General features: G+C 39.5%; 1 protein-coding gene across 1 annotated transcript in view; it reads left to right on the top strand.

Annotated features, from left to right (window-relative positions):
• Positions 1-22,759, top strand: part of LOC131573616 (cAMP-dependent protein kinase type II-beta regulatory subunit-like) — a 75,424-nt gene that overhangs the window by 19,865 nt on the left and 32,800 nt on the right. Inside the window, exon 2 of the mRNA XM_058827742.1 lies at positions 8,487-8,522. Within this exon, the coding sequence (XP_058683725.1) occupies positions 8,487-8,522 (36 nt within the window). The remainder of the gene's footprint in view (positions 1-8,486; positions 8,523-22,759) is intronic.

The following is a 22,759-nucleotide window of genomic DNA, read 5'->3' on the forward strand; positions in this document are numbered from 1 at the left end:
TGCTTTCAAAAGATGTTGTCTCTGGAGGGTAGAATTCATCTTTCATACACACTACTGCTTTTCATCATATATCCTGAGTAATCTGGGGTTGAGGGCAGCAAGTGCTCCAAACCAAGATTTCCACACATATACACATTTTCAGCTTGTATGTAGACAAATTCTAACACAACTTTTTTACCCTGTGGTATTACAGAAAATTATAAATTTTGCAGTAAATTATATATGTATTTTTCCTCTTGTCTAGATTGCTAATTACTTTTAATCAGATGATGACCAAGTGTACTGATCACAAGCAATAACAAGGATGAATTTCTAAGGGCAAAAATGCTAAGTAACAGGATGCGTATTTAAGATAGAAAAACTCATCAACAGCTTCACTTTGTTGCTTTAACATGGGACACTAATCTGTTGCCACCATCAAGCTGCTTGGGTGGGAAAAGATCAATGTTTGATTCCAAATAATGAGCTGTGATAGCCCGTTTCACTGTGTTGGGTCATTGGTCTAACATCAGCCAGGCATTTAATTTTTTTATTTTTTTTTTATTTTCAGCATTTGTAATTACATACAGCATCAATTATTCATAAGAGCTGAAATCTCTTTAACTGATATAAGTTGGAGAGACTTATTTACATCACTCTCAATGGTCTGTGTTGTGACAGGTTAAATAAACAACTTGCAGAGTAATCAGCCAGAGAGTTGGTTTCGCTGGGGACCCGACTTCGCTGCCCCTGTGCAAGTGCACACAGCAGGGGCACAAACAGGAGGAGGCAGAGACGTGCACACACCTGCAGAGCTGTGATCTTGTGTCCTGGGATGGCTGCTGTGACAGGAGTGTTGGAATGGAAGGACAGGCAGGAGAGATGAGGACAGGGTGTTACACTCTATGCCAGTGACCAGCTGGAGTGCGTGGAGCAAAGTCTGGGGGGAGAGAGGAGCCAACCCAGAGCCCGTGGGTCAGGATTAAAGGGAGGGCAGGGACAGGGGACACTAGTGGGGGTCTGCTACAGCTGCCAGGCCAGGAAGCACATGAGGTCCTCTATGGTTGGTCTCACATTCAGATGTCCTGGTGTTCATGGGGGACTACATCCACCCCTGTACCTGTTGGAAGGACAACACAACAGAGCATAAGCAATCCAGGAGATTCCTGGAATGCATTGATGGTAACTCCTCCAAGAGATAGGGGAGCCAACCAGGAGAGGTTCTATGCTGGACCTTGGTCTCACCAACAGGTAGGATCTGGTGGGGAATGCGAATCCCCAGGGCAGCCTGGGCTGCAGTGACCATGAAGTGGTGGAGTTTGAGATGCCCAGGGTGGTGATTAGGGTGCACAGCAAGCTCCATACCCTGGACTTCAGCAGGGCAGATTTTGGCTTATTCAGGGATCTGCTTGATAGAGTGCCATGGGAGAAAGTCCTGGAGGAAAGAGAAGCCTGAGAAAGGTGGGTAATATTCAAGAATTACCTCTTCCAAGCTCAGAAGTGATGCATCTTAGCAAAGAGGAAATCAGGTGGCTAGGGGACCTCTATGGATGAACAAAGAGCTCCTGGACAAACTCAGACACAAAAAAGAAGCCTGCAGCAGGTGGAAGCAAGGACAGGTAGCCTGAGAGGAACACAGGGAGGTTGTCTGAGCACCAGGGGTCAGGTTAGGAAAGCTAAAGCCCTGAAAGAATTAAGTCTGGCCAGGGATGTCAAGGGCAACAAGGAAAAGTTTCTATAGGTATGTTTGTGATAAAAGAAAGACCAGGGAAAATGTGAGCCTTCTCCAGAAGGAAATGGGAGATCTGATATCTGTATGTGAAGAAGGACAAGGTACACAATGACTTTTTTTCTTCAGTCTTTGCTAGCAAATGCTCCAGCCACAGCACCAAAGTTGCAGAAGACTTAAAGTCCCAGAAGGGACTGGGAGAATGAAGAATCATGTGTTGTAGGAGGTCAGGTTCAAAATATTTTGAGGAATCTGAATGTGTACAAATTAATGGTACCTGATGAAATGACCTGTAGATGTCATTTTCAATTAAAGAATAAATAAATTTTATGATGAAGCCATGTTTTCTTGCCAACATCTACTTTTCTTGCAACAGCAAAATTATTCTCTCTCTTCTTCTCCCAGTAGCAGATAAATGCTACCACTAGAGTGTTGTTTCTCCCCCATCTTTTGCTTCTCAGTCAGTCTACAGGATTCACTGAAGGCCTGTGTTGCCTTCATGCCTCACTGCCTGCATTCTGCTGTGTATGTGAACACATGTGTCCATGTGCACTCTGTCTCCACAGCTATGGAGCAGTCTCAACTCCTTAGGGAGCCCTCTCCTGAAAGTGTGTGCTTGCAATGCCTTCCAGCAATACACCTTTCTTTGGATGGAGCCAGGTCCCTGTGTGTGCAGATCCTACCCTTTCAGAAACTGTGGGTACTCTTCACCGAGGCTAATCAGAGTTTTGGAGTGGGCTTCAGATATTCTTGAGATGTTAAGATTTGTTTACTGGGAAATTTGGTGGCAGTGTTGCTGTCCAACCTGTCAGGTTCTTTGGCTGGTACATACAGGAAGCACCTGTGGCTATGATTTACCTTTTCTCTTTGTGTAAAGGCCAAACCTATATGCTGCTGTTCTTCAACTTTGTTTTTAATAATAATAAAAGAAAATCATTCTGAGACTGACTTACTTGGTGAGGGAAATAATAAAACATACTTAATGTATTTCATTATTAAAATATTACCATTGCTGTTAAATTTTCAGAAATACAAATGTTTAGAAAGCCATGCCAGGACTGTTTGTTTGGCTTCCAAATAATAGCTGTGTATTTGCTGTGCTCATCCCTTCTCATTCCTCACAGTTTTCGTAGCCTTTCACAGAGAAAAGACAAGAACCATTCTCCATAGACCTGGCAACTCCCTCCTTTGTCAGAGTCGTTTCTTCAAACTGTCAGTGAATTTGTCATGCTTTCCTTGAGATTTTGTGAGGTTTTATCAGTGTGAAGGTACATTAACATAACTGTATTGTCTTGTGTTGTTCTCAGCCTCTGAAACAATCATTCTATCTGGATTACTCCTAACCTAACGTGAGTTTTCCTGTGATGGAGGGAAATTAGAGGGGCTCCAAATTACTGTTATTATCTGTGGTGTCCCAGCCTATCATTGTCCTGGATAATGGGGAGTTAACTGTATTTCCTCCATCTGGGACATAAAAACATGAATCTGACTAAAGTGTGTGTTTTAGAGAAGCATTCATTTAGATTTGATTTTGCTCTTGTTCTGATTAGGTTATTCTAATTAATAATTATTTGTGAAAGAAGACAAATGAATATTAATTAGCATAATATAGGAATGTGATTGCAATAAGCGTAATTTAAAATTTTCTGAAAATTGAGACCTTTGAGAAATAGGTAAGCTTGGAACTGAAGAGGTGGAACATATAATGCCCATGATCGTCATCAGTTAAAATTTAGCCTGGGATTTTGAGGTATATAATGAAAAGACCATAGGTAAATCAGGAATAACTCTACTGAGAACACTAGAGTTAAATGGAATAAAATCAGACAGTGTGTTGAGAGCAGGTTATCAGTCTATTGTTCATTTGGACTAGGTTTGATCCACTGACCTCAGTGAGGTCCTTGAGAGTTTTCACACAGTTTTGCCTTCAATAGGATAGAAAAAGTGCATGATTTGGATATGACATTAGTTTCCTAACTTCACCTGGGGCATTTGCACTTTCCACAGGAGGATACACCATGGTGTGGATGTTTGTCTAGCCATTAAGCTACATTCACAGTATTCCTGTTTTGCAAATAAGGATAGGGTTTGGGGCTAAGGGCTGCCAAATTTTAAGGTTTTAAACATGTAATAGCTTGGTTTAATTTTTGAGGGTTTATTTATTTATTTGTTTGTTTTTCTTTTTTTAAAGGGGGTTTAGTCCTTTGCCATATGAAAAAATTGCAGTGGCTAATTGAAAGCGAGGCTTGTGGAAAGTGTTCTAATTTTTACTAACACTGAAGAGTAATCATTAATCCCCTGCCAGTCCTTGTCACTTTGAGCAGGCATTTTGGCTTTGTGTGTTTTTTCTGTAAAAGAGCATTACCTTGGGGTGCTGTAAGTGTGGCAGGAGAGTGAGCAGTCTCCTGCAGGACTCTGTGCCCTGGGGCAGCTGCAGGGAGTGGGGTGAGCTCACCCTGGCTTGGGCACACGTGAGGTTCTATGCGCTCTGCAGCACTCCTGGAGATGTGTCTGCTGTGCTTTGCAGACCTGCAGGAAGCACCAGTTTGCGGTCTGGTTGTCAGAGAGTGCTCAGACATGTCCCTAACAGCCCCTGATACACAGAGCTTCTTCTTCAATCCCTTACAGGCTTACAGTCCCTGACTTCGTAGGAAGGCTGCATGTCTAATATCTGTGATGTGTTTAGCTTCTTATTTCAGGTGACATTAATCGCACAAGAATCTCTGGCAGTTTAAAAAACATTTAAATTGTGAGTTGGCAGAAAGAGCTCAGGCTATCAGAACAGGTTAACCATCTAGAGGATGCCCAGGTAGGGATCTTTTATTAGCATTATCTTCTTTGTCTTGCTACTCTACAAACCACCCCACAGACTCCCATTTCCTCCTCTACGTACAAAGGTATGCTGCTCTTGATAATTTACCAATTATTTATATTTATTTGCTTGATCTGTATTGCTAAAATATTTTAGAAGCTGTACTTCCATACAGTTCTCTGAGCAAGGGTTTTCAAACATGAATTTCAGTTGCTAACAAGTGACAGATAGTGGAATTCTCTCTTATGTAGTGCTAAGAATCAAATACTGGAATGTCATGTAAGTTTGTGCATTTTCAAATGGGAATTTAATCCAAACTTCATCAGGATACAGACCTCTGTCATTTCTCTCACACACTCCCACCCCACCCCCTGATAATTTTCCCCTGTGAAGTTTGTAATAGATTTTGGTTGAAACAAAGTGGAGCATGAAGAGTCACATTCAATATTGGAGTGATACCAAGCTTGTAAACAAGATTCTCTGTGCACAGCTGTACATTATTTGTTGTGATACAGCACTCTTTCTGATACTGAAAAAAAATATTGAATGTCACCAGACATGTTCTGAATTTATCTGTATGTCTGTTTATGCCTTTTATTGGGAAAAATCCCTGACTTTTGCAATGGTGAGATTTTGCAATCCATGAGTTTTGTTCCTTCTACATTTTGCACATGTTAGTGGGGATGCATGTGGCACTGTAGGTTACTGTGGTTTTTTCCTAGCAAGTTGTTTGAATTGAATCATTTTGAGCAAGCAGTGACAGCACAATGTCACTATAACCTGTAAGATTAAGTATATTTTTGCTGTAGAGTTAACTTCAATAGCCACATATGTATTGTCTTGTGCCCATTCCCTTCCCACGCTTACCCCTGGTGGGAAACTGGGGCTGTGAACTGGTGTGAGTCAGCAGTGTTGCATCTGGCATGTTACTAGGGATGGGGTAACCCTCCAACAGGGCTGCCTGGGTTTCACATTGTAGGGAGCAGTCCCTGGGCAGCCTGCAGAGCACAAAGCCAGCTGCTCTCTGCTGTGCCTGCAGACAGGCACTGGGAGTCCTGAGAACCTGCCTGTGGACATGGCTGAGAGGAGAGAGGGGAGCAGAGTGTTGGGAAGCAGCTGAAGCAGCAGTGGGGTGGGAATCACAAAGCACCACTTCTTCATGTGTGTAGCTTGTGGCTTGAACCTGTGGATTTAAGTACAATATTCCTGTGTCCTATGAGTGGGATTTCAAAGCTGCCCTCACAATTCAACCTGGATGCCAAGACTGTCTCTCGACATCCCTGTCTCTCTGGGTACCACTTCCACTTGAGCTGTGTGAATCAGGACAGTCATCTCAGTCCAAACCTGAGAGTCAGCCTAACTCAGATCTCAGTAGGGATGGTGGCTAAAAATAAATACCCAGGGAAGGTGGTAATCATAGGCACAATAAGTAGTGTTTCTTCCCTGGGAATCTCTGCTGTTCCTGATGCTGTATGGATCCAGGAGGAACATTTGATATCCCTCACTGAATATTTTTGCCATTAATGTGTCCATTTGTTCTGCTTCTGACATGTTTGAAAGATAATTTAGTATTTGTTTTATTCCTTAAGCAAATACATCTTGGACTTTCTTTTCCCCACCTTACTATGCTTATCCTGCCAGACATTGTAATGACCTGGTTGACCACTCATCTACTTTGTACTGAAAACACCTAAACAACTACATTCCTGTAGGGCTGATTATTTTCTGAGGCCTTCTTGTATGCTAATCTTCCACCTTTCTGGACAACAGAAGTATGTTGTGATTTGCTACCAGAAAAATAGAGAGTAGTTCAACTTGCTCCATAACAAATAACTGTGGGTTCTGCTTTTAAATCTCCCAGTAACACATTTGGATGACCTCCATGAAATCCCAGTCTGGGCTGAAAGGCTTTGTCTGGTTGCTGCTGAAACACTGATTATTCACATAAGCTCAAAAATAATTGCTGATCAAAGTTCTGACATTCTTGGTATTTTTTTTTTTTTCTAACAGTAAATAATTTATAAAATCTGTTGCACAATAAACTAAGCTTCTTGTAGCCTAATAAAAGAGTGAATTTAGAATTATGTAGCTGAAAAAGAACTTTTTTCTTTGACAATCCCAGTAACTCGTTTCAAATTGTTAGTTTTGTGCTACATTCTTTTTTTTTTTTTTTTTTTGAATATGCTGAGGTAGCTGTCTAGAGGAGTTAAATCTTCATCTCTGCAGATAATATATAAAATGACAGCTAAAGCCGTCCCTGAGTTTGGGGAAAGCTTCTGAATGGGAGGAAAACATTATTTTATGCTTTCTTGTTAGAAATATGTCAGATTCCAATTTTTTTTTTTTTTTAAATATGAACACATCTGCTGAGACCTGCTGCAAATTTACTTGCTTGAGGAAACAACTCAGCCATCTGATGGTGACAGTCATGATGTCCTGAAATTAATTTGGCCCATAACAGTAGTGACAAAATAAACAGTTTTGAAGAATCAAACAGCCCCCATATGACAAAACAGCAGTTGCATAAAATGTGCTGTCTGTTTTGATAAAAATGTGTCTACATTTTTTGTCTTTATATTTGAAGAAAAAATATTCAGGGGAAGTAGAATTCTTGTTTCAAAATAACTTTGCTGGTGATGTTACTCCTGTGCTCATCTATATATATGTGTTTGGGGTTTGTAACAGCTTATTAACCAGAGGTTTCCTTCCTCATGGCTAGCACTCCAAACCTCTGTAGTCAGGTTTCCCAGTGTATTTTTTTGCCACTTGGACCTGTCACTCCTGTATGTGCTTGTACAAACCATCTGTGAGTGTGGCTCAGAAATTGTAGCTTTGCTCTGTTTTTTTGTCCCCAAAGGAATAAGAAGTCAGTTTGCATCTCAGGCTGTTGTTACTGTCTCTTCTGTTTTCTGAGCAATTTTTTTCTCTTGGCTTAGGTGTTCAAGACATGATGCATAACTCCCTTATAAAATTCAGTGGGATAAAATGAAAAAGGTTAATATTTTAAATTTTTCAGTTCTGTGTAAACATGAGCAGTTTTAAAAGGTTGAATATTAATAAGCACTGTAAGGGCATACATTTTTAATGTGGCTGCTGCCCACATTTGAAATTAGGTCATTCAGATTTTCTTCTTGCTGTTTATTCCAGCAGTTAATACAGCACATGAAAGTAGAGTTCAAGACCAGTGGTTTTTACTAATTAGAAGGCTGGAGTTTGTATTTGGAAGGCAAAACATGAAACTATTTACCTATTTATGTCTAGTAACTCTTGAAGAAGCTGGTAAACCTAGAAATGAAATGAAAGAGAGGCAAAGCTATGTGTTTTAAATTGTATTTCGCAGTTTCTCCCAGCTGGAAACAAGACAGGAGTCTGATTACAAATGTTTGCAGCATGCAGTTGGAGATGTGCCAGGATGGCACTATAAAACATTTGCACTGGGGCTTTAGTGGGGGTTGGCATTGTTATTGACTTTCCTAAGGAGTTTTAAAGGTTAGCCAAAGCAAAAGTTTATCTTTTAATGGGCTTACAAATTAGTCTTTTTCTCTATACGAGTACCTTTAGTGCCAGATTTTCAATAGGTATATTTTGTAAAGAGGAAGTAAATTTTTTTACATACTTTTTAAATCCCTGTTTGCATTATTGTTTGCAAGATGCCAATTTCTGTGCACTTAATAAATAATGGAGATGCAGCTCTAAATGTCTCACATTCACTCATGAGCAGCAGTAAGTAACAGGAACTCTTAGAAAGCTGAAAGTGGTCTGGAAAGCTTTTTAGTTACTATGTACCATCTCTTGCAAAGCTACTTAAAAGTTAAAGTGTATACGAATTGGTTCCTGTAAAGATACAAAAATAATGATAATCTGGTGTTTGCAGTTGTCACACTTGGAATGAAGTATAACATTGTTATGTTTAAAGCAAGTTAGACTACTACAAAAATAATCAAAATTTTTTTTTTTTTCTTTCAGCTCCAGCTGTAAACAGATTCACCAGACGTGCATCAGGTAAGAGGAATGAAGTTCCAGTTGTCTACATAATAGTTGAAAGACTATGCTGGCAGTGACTGTCATGTAGAACGTAATATGACATTAGTCAATGTTCTGTAAAGATGTTGGACTTGGGCTAACCTCTAATTTGTTACCTGCTTTACTGAAAAATGTAGCCAAGGTTTCAGGTCATGGAACTTGCACGAAACCTTCTTGTTGCTGTGGAATTTATTAAAAACCTAAGCTTCCCCCCACCTTTAACGAAAATTATTTCAGTTCTAGCAGATATGAAAGTTGAAAGCAAGAACTGAATGTAAACTGAATGTAAGCAGGGTTATACCTTGCTTACTTCACAGACAACCTAAAGCTGCAATTTCATGATCAGCTATGCATGAGGAAATGTACAGCTGTACTGGAAATCTCACTGTCCAAACCCTGGCTGGTTTGTGTGCGTGGAGTGTTGTGCTGCGCAGAGCTGGCAGATCAGCTCTGGAAGCACCATTGCCGTGGTGGTGGTGTGTGGTGTTGGGTGAGCACCTTCCTCACCCAGTGCTGCTTTGTGTATTCTTCAAGTTAACTTGGTTCTTGCTGGCTCAGGGGACTCTACCTTATTTCCATTACATGTAACAGATCCCTCCAAATTACGTATCATTAAAAGTTAATATTCTTGGCCTTTCCTTTTTGTTCTGCTGTGTCATGTCCTTTAGACTTAATTTTTCATGGCTTTTTTCTTCTGAATTGTGGGGCCCAGAATCTGGATCTTATTTGTTTGAAGTACTACGAATCTGAAAATGTGGTATAAAAGTCACCATGAAATGTAATGAGACTCATGGCTGACTCATAAAGAGTCAGGAGAGCAGGAGATGTGAACTATTCATAGTAATTTCAGTATGTTTAACATCTAAGTATAAAATGCTGTTTGTTTTCAACTTCAGGTCATTTTTAATAAACATATTTCATAATGCAGTAAGTCTATCCAGACTTCTAGTTTTGCTAGTTACAACCTCAGTCAGGTAGTCCCTTGTCAATGTAAAAATATGAGTGAAAATCCTCAGGTTTACTGAGGAGCTGTAGAGAAAAAGGGTTTGCAGGATTGGTGCATAGCATATCATAGAATCATAGAATGGTTTGGGTTGGAAGGAACCTTAAAGATCACCCAGCTTCAACCCCCTGCCATGGGCAGGGACACCTTCTGCTATCCCAGATTGCTCAGAGCCCTGCCCAGCCTGGCCTTGGACACTTCCAGGGATCCAGGGGCATCCAGAGCTGGTCTGGGCAACCTGTGCCAATGACTGACCACCTTCACATGTGTATCACAAAGGAAGAAAATGTAATTAGTTCCAAATATTCTCATGTTTTAATTAAGGATAATACTTCATGAGGTACTGTAGTTTGAAATGAAAGGAATGATTTGTTTAGTAGTGCTCAGTAACAGTGAGCAGGACTCTATACAAATCAGATTTCATGTTTTAAGGAGAGTTCTGCTGTGACTGACTGATAGCTGACATTAATGAATGCAGTCCTTCTAACAGATGTGTGATAAGCTTTTGCATTCAGAGATTTTGATTATTTGAAAAGCTAATACTTGCACACAAAAAGCCCCCAATCAGTTATTCTTAATGTTTCTTTAATATTAAATTAACATTTATTTGTAAAAGGAAAATAAAAACATAAATCTGAAAGTTTTGTGCAATTATCAGGGAAATAATTTCTGTAGGGAATTAATATTTCATGTATTTTGGTCTTGTTGTGGAGAGATAGAATAGTTATCTTATTCAGAATAATGAGTCAGGTGGCGTAGTAAATCAGATGTAAATCATGTGAATACATTTCAAGCTCGAACAAAGTAATGCTGCAGTCCACTATGTGTACTATTTTATTAAGTTAGTGATAGCTTTAATAGTTAAAATAACTATTTTTCAAAGAAGGAAGCCAGTGAAAGGTGATAGTTCTTTCTTTTCTTAAATGATAAATGTCAGAGAAGTACAGTACATTTAAGAAACTTCATAAAATATAAAATTAAAAATATAAATCAGACTATGCTGATAATATAAACATTTCACAAGGATGTTTGCAGTCTTAATCATATTTTTAAATACATTTCTTTTAATTGAACAGTTGTCTGTGTAGATTAAGGCCATCAAGATACCTTGCAAAGGGAAAAGCTAGATAGTAGCTGCTGGGCTTGGTTTTTTTTATGCTTGGTAGCTTAACAGCCTTCTGTAGTCAAAGCTGATTCTCATGTTTAGGAAATGCCATATGTATTATGTAGGCAGACCAAATGAAATGTAGGGGTTTTTTTCCTTGAATATGAGTTTCTCTTAATTTTAGGCTGTTTGGCTAAGAGTTATTTTAAAATTTGAAATGTGCAATATTGTTGATTCTTGAGTGCTTTTGAAGATTTTCTTCTGGTGAATATATCTCCAAGCTCGTGGTGAATATTCGGAGAGTTAGCTGTAGAATGTGGTTTCATGTTGCATGTGTTAATGATACTGCAGGTTGATTCTGGGAGTGTGTGACTTCAGGGCCCCATTTTGTCATGCCTCTGCCCATAGGTTCTCTCTACTTTACTTGCACAGACCTAGGAGTTGTGCTGCCTGAGGGTGGATAGATTTAAATAAAACAGAAATACATGAGGTTCTGGTGCGTTGATTTGCATTGAGTTTCCAGCATTTCTTCACAGAGAACAATAATTCTCTACAATGGGTATTTTGATGTTTCTGTTACTTCTTGGGTAATGCCTAGTATTTTACTTGGTTGCATAAGATATAGTTATTTTTCCTAACTGAGCTAGAAATTAGGCACCTGGAGTTTAATTGCCGAAGCACCTACTGAAAATAATACAGTACAGCATTTATTATTTAACAGCTGTTCCTGTTAACATGCTGAGAATGTATTAATGAACTGTCATTGGTATGTAAGGAAAAAAGCAGAAGTAAGCTAGGATAAATTAGTTGTTCTAGAATTCCAGTTCTTAAAATTTATTGAGCTACCTAATTAGGTATCTCTGATGTGTGTTTATTCATATGTATGTGTATATTTGCAATGTGGGCTCTATACATAAAATACACTTTTGGTGCTGGTGACAGCTACTCACGGGTTAGTTAATAATGCATTCCATTGTTCTAGGCTATGCACAAAGAATAATAGATATTACACTCTTAAAAAGAGGAGTTTAGTAAGAAGAGGAGATTAAAAATACTTTATAGAACTAGAATGAACAATGAGACAGCTGCAAGTAGTTAATCCTTAATTTTTCTTTTCAAATCTGCTGGCACTAAGATGAAGAGAAAGGAAAACAACTGTTGAGGCAATCAAGAGATGTGGGTGTGGAAAAAAAGGGGAGCATGAACGGCACCCCTTTGTCCTTCAGATAGGATGCTAGAGATTCTGTGCAGCCTCATACAGGGGAAAATCTGGGAGCAAGTTTGTCAGAACAGTTTCTTCTTCTACTTTGTGTAAGGTGCCATTAGGAAGAAAGTAACAAAATAAGAGTTTTGGTCTGCAGTATCTTTGAACCATTGTGTGGACTGGATTAGTCATGCCCAGAGTAGCATTTATATATATATCACTGCTTCTTTTCAATTTAATAATTCCTGCAGGAAGCATGGCAAAGTACTTAAGAATCAGGGTGAATTTTACTGCATTTAGACTACAGGGGTCCTGTTAGTGAAGGAATGGCTAATTGCTTTCTGAAATTATGGAAGAGCATAGGTGATATCAAATTAAATGGTTTTATATAAACTAGTATTTAGGAAGAGCAAATCGACATTGCTAACCGAGAATAGAAAATGTCCCTAGGAACAATATTTCACTTTTGATTTTTCAATCAACTCAACTATATTGAGTTTTTCTTAAAAAGATTGGCACCCACTTTCCTGTGGCATATTAAAAATTGTCAGAGAAAGGCAGCATACTGAAATGAAGTGCTATTCCCTTTTATAGAGTAAAGCAGAAGCTGAGGTTGTACCAAAAATAATGTTGTGGAATTAAGTAGCTGTAAAGTCCCCTTTGAAATGCTCAGGTAGGATGCAGGGTTGTTGTAGAATCACATTGAGTGACAGAAGAAAGAAGAATGAAGGATTTTATTGATGAACTAGTAATTCCAGTTTTTCAGGAAGAATTAATGGTTCTGCTTCTTCTGAGTGATGAATAAACCCCAAACTGAATTCAAGTGACATTGGATTCACCTTTGTTCATTACACACATGTAGTTAATCTAAAATTTGAAATGTTCAATGTGTATCATTTCTGAAATAAGCAAGGACATAGATGACATACAGTGCTATCTAATACTAAAACTCAAGCACTGAGGCTGCCATTGTAGTGGTGAGGAAAACCAGAAGAAAAAGTGCTATCAGAATTTGAGAGTGTATCTACATTGCATGAGCAGAGTGCACTAAAGAAGGCATATTGTGCCTTGTCAGGGTCCTTCCTACAATTACCATCACTGTAGCTCTCAAATCCTTTGCTGAGTAAGAATAAGGGTGTGGTGCAGTGAGCTGTAGCTACCTTAGAGCCACTGGTCAGGGGGAATGCTGTGCTTTAGTCTGGTCCTGGTCCTGCTTAAAGCACATGTATCATCCAATATCCTGAGCTGGCAGGAAAGTACAACTCCTGTCCCAGTAGAGGACACCCCAAGAGTTGCACCATGTGCCCAAGAGATTGTCCAAATGCTTTTTGAACTCCATCACACTTGGTGCTATGACCGTTTCCCTGGGGAACCTGTTCCAATGCCCAACCACCCTCTGGGTGAAGAAAGTTTTCCTAATGTCCAACCTAAACCTCCCTGACACAGCTTCATGCTGTTCCTTTGGGTCCTGTCACTGGTCACCTGAATGAAGAGATCAGTGGCTGCCCATCCCCTTCCCCTTGTTAGGAAGCTGTGGAATGCTGTGAAGTCTTCCCTCTGTCTCCTTCAGGATAAAAAAGTCAAGTGACCTCATCCATTCCATGGCTTTCTCCTTCAGACCCTTCAGCATCTTCATAGCCCTCCTTTGGACATTCTGTAATGGCTTTAGATCTTTATTGAGGCACCCAAAACTGCCCTCAGCACTCGAGGTGAGGCTGTACCAGTGCAGTGCAGAGCAGGACAATCCCCTCCCTTGCCTGGCTGGCGATCCTGTGCCTGATGCCCTCAGGACATGCTTGGCCCTCCTGGCTGCCAGGGCACTGCTGTCTCTTTGACTCTTAGGAATGAAGAACTGATCTCAGAATCTGCCCCACAACACTTGACTCTGGGTCTGTGGAAAGTTAGTGATAAAAGCTGTTTTCCATATGTGATCCATAATTAATTTATCCTACTTCCTTTCTTTAGTTCTTCCTGCATAGACTATTTGCTGTGCCCTTCTGCAAATGAGACAGTCACAGAAACAAGAGTTTAAATTGCTCTTGTTTTCCTCTTGTATTCTCTGGCAATTTGAGAAGAGTTCCTGTCAAAAAATGAATTAACATAGCCCTAGATGCTTAAAGAACACTCTCATTTCCCTCCTAACCACTGTTTTAATTCAGAATGTTTGATAAATAACATCATGATGTTAAACTTGGGAGTATTTGTTCCTGTCCTGTTGTTACCTTGAGATTTGTTGCTTTTGGTGTGGATCTGAAGAAGAGCATGTGTGCTCAGAAGCTCTTCTGCCTCCTTCTGGGTTCAATTGTTTTGGCTGTTCTAGTGACAGATTCTGCCCATGAAACTTTTTCTTCTCTCATTTGCCTTGCATGTATACGAAAACTCTTACATATTACATTGTATAGTTGGACAGTAGTATTGTTCAAAAGAAAAAATCTGGGCTATCTGCATTACTTCATGAAGTTTTTAAGTGGTTCATATTCAACTTTCATTTATTCCTCTCTTAAAACTCCAAAACCTGAAACATAGATTCTAGCAGGTTGTAGCAAAGTGTTTTCTTGTATACATGATAGAATATTAATTTTTCAGAGCCCATTGATGGAGCTGAGTTATAGAAATAGGCAAACTATTGCAAATTAATGCCATGCCATGTTTTAGATACAGCTATCTTTAAGCTATTTTTTATCATAACGCTTAATAAAAGAAGAGATTTTGTAGACGCATACTATAAGGCAAAGTTTGAGGTGGTGGAGGAAGGGAGGAAAAAAGGCAAGAAAAGGGAAAGAGGGAGATGGTAGGAATAAGTACATAACCCTTGTGCGCTGTGACAGGTTGCTATGGAGGGGACTCTCAGTATTTGTCCCAAGGAGTGATAGGGAATAAAGGAAGTAAACAAATAGGGATTGGCCTAGTTTTTACACACATAAATATTTAGGCTATGCCTTGGGGAAAACTCTTGGAATAAATTCTTAGTAAAGAATAGACTAAACTGCACAGGAATCTTGTGTTATTGCAGAAGTTTTAATGGAAGGTAATGCCTTTTCTTGAAGGAATAGAGGTGTAGTTCATACTGCAGCAGTACATAGATGACTTAGATGGTTTAGATGATTTATTGAAATTTCATCTGTATTTCCGTGTTTGTTTAGATGTCTCTGCAATCATACAATACTTGACTGAATTTATAAGCTGACAAAAATGTACAGAGTAGTAATTTTTAAATTCCACAAGCTGGTAAAGCTAGATAGCAGCTGTTTCTTTAGAAAATAGGAGAGTTGAGTTTTGAGTTCACAAATTGCTGTGTATCCCTCTTTATAGGAAATTGTAACTTTTCCTGCTGTCTTAGTATTACCTTTGGAAAGCATTCTGCATGTGGTTTTGTATCAATAAAATTATTCATTGTAGTTTTTTCAGCTATTTGGGTTGTTCTTGTTTCAGACATATGAAACATAAACCAGAGATTGGTGTTGAAATATGAATCCAATTTGTCTGTATGGACAGTTGCCCAGCCTGTTTGAGGAAGAGCTCAGACATCCTAGCAAGGTACCTAGCAAGGTATCAAGTTGTTAGACTGATTGACCAGTACCTTTAAAGCCATTTTGTGTGTAACTGGTATGTGTGATGGGAGTGGAAAAGTGTTTTATATGTCAAGCCCTAGCTGCAGCCAGCAGCATGGCCTCATCCATACCACTATTTGGGAATGGTCCTGTTTGGGACTGTGCCCAGGACCGTGCTGGAGCCTGGTGTGGGTGAGTGAGTGTGGTGGAGGCAGCGGTGTGGTGGTGCCATTCTGAGCCAGAGGCAATGGTTGGATAACGCCAGTTCCAAGCCAGAGGGAACAGGTGGATAACGTCGGTTCTGAGCTGGAGGGAGTGGTTGGATAACGTCGGTTCTGAGCTGGAGGGAGTGGTTGGATAACGTCGGTTCTGAGCTGGAGGGAGTGGTTGGATAACGTCGGTTCTGAGCTGGAGGGAGTGGTTGGATAACGCTGGTTCCCAGCTGGAGGGAGCGGGTGGATAACGCCGGTTCTGAGCCAGAGGCAATGGTTGGATAACGCCGGTTCTGAGCCAGGGGCAATGGTTGGATAATGCCGGTTCTGAGCTGGAGGGAGCAGTCAGGGCAACTGTGGTCAAGTTGAGCTCTGTGCTGAGCACTTTTTGCATGTGGTTCACTCCCTCTTTTTGAACACTTTTGTTACTAATATTGTTGGTGTTACTGTTCTTTCCTTATCTTTTTGCTGTTTCCAGTAAATTGCTCTAATATCAACCCATGATCTTTACCTTTTGTGCCTCCAGTTCTCCTCTCCTGCCCACTGCAGGGGGAAGAGAAATGAGTGAGTAAGCAGCATGGTTTGGAGAGTCTCAGTGGGAGCACTAAATTCTTAAACCTCAACAGTCATACTGTGTTTTCTGTTTCAACTTGCTTCTAAGTTTGCATTCATTATTCATGATCTCAGAGATCCCAATAACCCATGATCAGAGAAGTTAATGACCTTCCAATGCTTTTATCAGGATGCTCATAACTCATGGTTTTGAAACAAATAAAATAATGTTGTTTTTTTAAATGAGAATGGATCCCTGTTGCTGAAAGAAAGAGGAAGGATTTTAAAATAAATGTGGAACAGGTGTGTATTGATAGTCATTATTTAAGAGTTCTGATATTTTTTCTTTAAAATATTTCAGTGTCTGTGTCTATGATAAGCTCCTCTTTGGTTGCTGTGCTATATTGCTCGTCCACACTTGTGTGAGGCTAGGGAGGTACGCTCCCTCCACTGTAACTGATAGAGCATGAACCTGTAGGCTGTTGTATCTGCTTACCAGTTTTCCAAAACAACTCCATTCCATCTGTGACTTCATGTGGTTTGACCTTCATGCTATAGAAGATTTTTTCTGAAGGATAAAAGATGAGTAAGACAAGGCATGTTTTACATAGCAAGTTGTTTGAAACGGAATAACAGTATTTGTTGCATTAATGTGAATGCATCCTTAAGGGGTTAAGGTGAATAATTCTTCTTGTTCTAATAACAATTTCGTGTGAAAGTGAAAAAGATGGATTTCTGGTGTCTTCACAGTTATTGTGAAGAATTATAATGAGCATGCCAGAGTGAAAAATTGCTACAATTTTTCTTTGCTACAATGCCACAATCCACTAATGAGGAAAATTGTATGTATTTATTATGTAGAATAGGAAGCAGGACTCCATGAGAAAATAAAGAAAAATGACTTGTCAGAGGAAATATTAAATGGAATTGTTTGAGCCTTGTTTAGTTTTCTTGTTAAACCTGAGATTGCATGGAGACACTCTTTCCCCTCTAGATACACAAGAAAATAATAAAAATTTGGAGATCCACTTTCAAATAATCAGTCACAGAAGAGGAACCCCATCATTCTAAATGCAAAGTTTCAGTCAGTCTTTGAAACCATCTTTCACTCTGAACATCAGCTACACACTGCAACAAAATTTGGAGTTTACACCTTTACCATTGCTTCGCGTGCAGTCTAGTAAGTGATGAGTGCATCTTTAAGGCACAAATTCAATGCCTACTTGTCAGTCTTTTTCTCTCCTGCTGTCACAGTCTGAGTTTTGGAAATACAGCTTCCAATTGGAGCAGTACTCTAGCAAAACCGTGCTCTCTGAGCTGGGGACTTGGAACACTGAAAGGGGGAAGTCCTAAATAATAATTACTTTCTAGTCTCTCATATTCTTGCCAGTGAGCAACAGGAAGAGACATATTTTTTCTGCTAGCATTGATCTGGGGACTACTTTCACACCTGTACTAGTTGGTTCACAGCTGAATACATTTACTCTTTTGTTCATTTTTTTTGTCTATCCCATCATAGTCATATATTACATATAGCAATATATCATCATAGTAATATACTAATATCAAAGGTAGTCATGCATACAATTTAATATTTTCAGGCATTTTCCTTACTGAGAAGATAAGCACTAATCTAATTCTTTATTTTAAAAAAACTGCTCCATTTATGCTATCCATTTGTGAATAAGTTCCTGGGGAATGCCAGCCATCACAAGTTTGGGGTTTAGGTTCAAATAGATGAAGTCAAAGAATCAGCCAACAGCTGACAAAAACGTCTGTGTATGTATTTATAAAGAACATAGCAGAAATGTCTCCCTATATAATGCTTACCTATTATTCTGTAGGATTTTTAGACATATCACAGAATCAATCACATTTTCTCATGGTTAGTGTGAAGGAATGCTTCAAATGCAAAATACCTAAGAAAGAAGAGAAATGCTTACGCCTACTTTGTGGCATAATTACACTGAAAAAGAAGAGATCCTAATCTGAAAAATCTTGAGGTGTGCTCCTGGGATCTGTTGGTTCGTGAGTAATTACAGCAGAGAATCCAAATTGTCGTTGTGGTTCAGTAGTGCCCAACAACACAAATGTGTTATTGCACGTTGGTGAGGACTGTACATTTTGTTAATTGACTTTCTTAGCTGTGCAAGTCAAATTGTGTAGGAAGAACAAGTATGGAATGTCCCATTGTTCATCCTAATATGTATGGGGCTTATTAGACCAGCACAGTTGGCTTCTTTAATGTGCCATCCAGGAAACTGGTCTGTTGCAAGAATGAGGAAAGGAGAGTGGTACAGTTCTTATGGGTCAGTACAAGAAACACAGTCCATGTGTGAAAAATACTAAAATGATGTTGGAGAATGGTCATGCAGCTGTCACAGTAGCAAAGCAGAGGCAGGAGCAACAGAGTGTGACAATTGCTGATGCACTGGGTTAGCAAGGGCCTGGAAGAGAGGAGTAGGAAGCTTATGCTTGATGCAGTCAAAAAGAACAATTAAGTGGGATTTCAAATCCTTTGTGGTACGCCTACCACCAAGTGCCCAGCAGCAGTGCTTGTTGGGTGTGAGACACCCTCGCTGCCTGCACTGTGCACATTCCCATCTCTGCAGAAAACCTGCCCTGAAAGGGAAGGCAGATTAAAACATGTGATGGTATAAAAGCTGTGCTGCATAAAGGAGACAAAGGCTGCCTGCTATTAGAGCCTGGTTTGCTGCAGTCTGACACAAAAGTAGATGTGTATATCGCCATGCTAATGCTCTGTACCTGCTTATGTGATCGTGGAGCTCATGGTATCCTCACATCTGACTCTGAAACCAGCTGCTTAAAACCTTCTGCACAGAACTGGACTGTGGAATGGTCAGGAAACTGTAGATTTAAAGTTTAAAGTAACAGGAATAATTTAATTCCCCCCACAACATTGGAATATTACTGTCACCTAACGTAGAACAAAAAGCTGTCCTGAGAAATTTACATATAAAGCACTTAATTGAATGGCACACAAGCTTATGGTTTATGTTTTTCAGCTTTTTTAATCAGGTAAATCTAGCAAAATAAAGTGTGTAACTGTTGGTGTAGAGAGATGCCTTAAGTGGAATAAAATGTTAATGATTTTGTTAAAAAAGGTATTAATTTGGGAAAAATATTTGACAATAAATACAACCCACTAAGTAATGGTATTTTCTCTACTTTCCTAAAAGCCATAAGCCGTTTTGTCACATACTATCATTCATTTATGTATTCTAACTTTCTAAGTAGGATTTCTTACATGTTTTCTTTATGAGTAGCCCTTGTGCAGACAAAGTCTCAGGCGTGCCAACTGGCTTTTTTTGCCAGTTTTGTGGTGATGATTTCCCTAATTACTTTTTAATTTTTATTTTGATGATCAAGTTGGGGGGAAAATGTAGAATTGTGATATAGTGCACTGACACTTGTTTGAAATTCTTGATTTAAATAGCAAATTTTTCAAGAGTGTGCCAACTTTACCTTTCACAAAAAAATAAATATAAAAAATAAAATATATAAAGTTACGGAATGTTTTTATTCTATTAAAAAATTATTTTCTCCTGTACTTGGCACTGCCAAGGACACACCAGTGTTCAGTTTTGGGCCCCTCACTACAGCAAAGACATGGAGATGCTGGAGCAAGTCCAGAGAAAGACAACCCAGTTGGGGAAGGGTCTGGAGCACAAGCCCTACAAGGAGCAGCTGAGGGAGCTGGGGGTGTTCAGCCTAGAGAAAAGGAGGCTCAGGGGAGTTCTTATCAGGCTCTATAACTCCCAGAAAGGAGGTTGTATGAAAGGGAGAGTCAATGTCTTCTCCCAGTGAACAAGTGACAAGGGGAAATGACCCTCAGTTGCACCAGGGGGCATATACATTGGACACTGGGAAAAATTTATTCACCTAGACTGGTGAAGCATTGGAACAGGCTGCCCAGGGAAGTGATGGAGTCCCTATCCCTGCAAGTGTTCAAAGAATGAATCAATGTTTAGTGGGTATAGTGGTATTAGAACAAAGGTTGGACTTGATGATCTTGGAGGTCTTTTCTAGCCTTAGTGATTCTATGATTCTTTTGGAAACTGGACTTAAAGAATTTTGACTACTGAAAAATGCCAATAATACTCATAATTCTGGCATATCCATATATTTCTGGCAAATAATTCTTAGGATATGCTATTTCGTGGTTCACTTCTGGCCATAATGCCGTTCTTATTTGGAGTTGGAGAAAGTTTTTTCAATACCTGTGACATTTTCAAAGCTGAAGCAAAATCAGTTCCAGTGTTGGGTGACTTTTACTTTAAGAACTGCATATGTGACAAAATAGCTTTAAAATTTATCATTAAAAGCTTTGCATTAAGCTTGAATTATTAAATAGAAAAAAACCCTGTACACCAGAAGTTATAATTGACTGATCATGAGTTACCTTTTCTATCCTGAATTTTTACACCTTTGTATTCAGGGCTAGGCCTTATTTTTTACAAGCTCTAAATATATCCCATCAATTTGAATGAGAAAGGAGGTGCTCAGTTGGCTGGAGGTTGAGGTGGTAAGTGGTTGTATTGTGCAAGAGAGGAAGCAAATTTCAGGGGCATTTCTGTTCATGTCACGCTTCTTATGCAGGGCTCTTTAATCAAAACACAACATGACAGAGAGATCATTTGTAAAGGCATTATTTATATGAGCAATTGGAATTGTTGCTATTTATAGACTGCAATCACATCTGACGACTGGGTTTCTTAGTGCATTTATCATACGAGTGATGCCAGCGGGAACTCTGTATTTACTTCCCCATGCTGCCATTTTTAATGAATACTTCTTTTTAATGAAACTTCTCTATTATTCTTCCTGGTGTTGGTTTCATGACTGCAAAGTTAAAACTACCACCGTCCTTCCTTCCTGAGGTAAAATCAACGCACTTTAATGACTGGATTGTGAAATAGCACATTGATGCAGGTGGGTAGAGCTATGTAAGTGGCTTAATGGAAAGGAATAATGTAACCCTGGTCTGGCTGGATTAGTGGAGGCAATTTTTTACCAGCCATCAGGGATGTGCATGTACCCCTTTGCTAACAACCAAATTTTAGCATCATAACTTTTGGAGGGTTTTAACCTACGTTTTTATTTTGTGTTCTGCACAAAATGACCTGGGAGTGGAATAACTTCATGTTGTCCCCTTATTTTTGGGGAGGATTGTGTCCAATGAAGACTTACTATTCTGTTTTCCAGTAGAGTCATTGGTCCTTTAGTTGGGACAGACACGTATTGGTACAGATACAGATGTGTATATATGGGTATATTATGTTAAAAACATTTAACTTCATGAGGGCTTAAAAATATGCTGGGGGCCTTCTGCTGTGCCCACTGGAATCTGTGGCAATATTTATTTTTTTAATGAAGGTTTGACTGATTTTTAAAAATTTTTAATTTTCAAAGGTGAGTTTATTTTGCTGAGAAGGTATGAATGTGTTTATATTATGAGGAAGATCTTAAAATTTCATCAACAGTTCACTGAATTTTTTTATCTTCCCTCTTGCACTGAGCCTTTTCTTAGGTTTTCAGTGGTGACAGCATAATAAGAAACACTTTATTTTGAACTGTTCTTGAAAAAGAATAAATAAAAATATGAAAAGCCTGTTTCTTACTAGGTGTGTTACAGTAGAAATTCATGTCCATTTTAGATAGTTTTGTTATCACCAATAAATTATTGTGTTTTTCTGTGGGTGATACTCTACATAGTTATTGACAGTGTTTCTATACATCCTCCTCCTTACTGCAGATCACACATTATTTTCCCTTGGCAGTACTTGCAGGGACTCAGTACCTGACCCTGCCTCATCTTCGGAGGGAGGAGTGGGTTACAGCACAAGCTGTAGCAAGCTCAGAGAGGTGTTGGATCCTGCAGCCACTCTGCAGAGATGAAACACTTTCTGCTTAGGCAGATTTTCTTCTTCGTGGTGCATCCCGTTCTTTTTGTTTAAAGCAGTAATGTCTTTATAATTTATTGCTGTGAGACTTGAGAGATTTGCATTCCATCTTTGATCCATATTTTTATTTTTTATTTTTAAAAGAACTATTTTTTATTGCTCAGAAAGTGATGCATTCCTGATGAATGCTCTATTTGCTATTCTCTTAAATTTGGCAAGGGGAGGGATCGGGTGCCCTTGTTGCACAGGAGTGGTGTGGAGAAAGCCACCAAGGCGTCAGCTGGTTCACGTGTCTGAGGTTTCAGTGACCCTCTTGGTCGCTGTCAGGGGCAAGCACCACTCTGTGCACCTCTGGGACAAAACTGATGCAGTTCCTAAGATGGCTTCTCAAGAAAGTGTCTTTTACCAGACTGGTCATGATTAAGTGGAGCCCATGGAGCTCCAAGTCTTGTGATATGGATAAAGCTTCTGAGTTCACACTTTATAGCACCAGTTTACCAAATCTACACCAAGATATTAAGCATATGTCAGCTTTCAGTTTTGGGCCCTTCTCTACTCCAGGTGCTAGAGCGAGTCCAGAGAAGGGCAATGGAGCTGGGGAAGGGTCTGGAGCACAAGTCCTGTGAGGGAGGAGCAGCTGAGGGAGCCGGGGGTGTTCAGCCTGG

This window comes from Poecile atricapillus, chromosome Z (genome assembly GCF_030490865.1).
Source record: "Poecile atricapillus isolate bPoeAtr1 chromosome Z, bPoeAtr1.hap1, whole genome shotgun sequence".
Lineage (NCBI taxonomy): Eukaryota > Metazoa > Chordata > Aves > Passeriformes > Paridae > Poecile > Poecile atricapillus.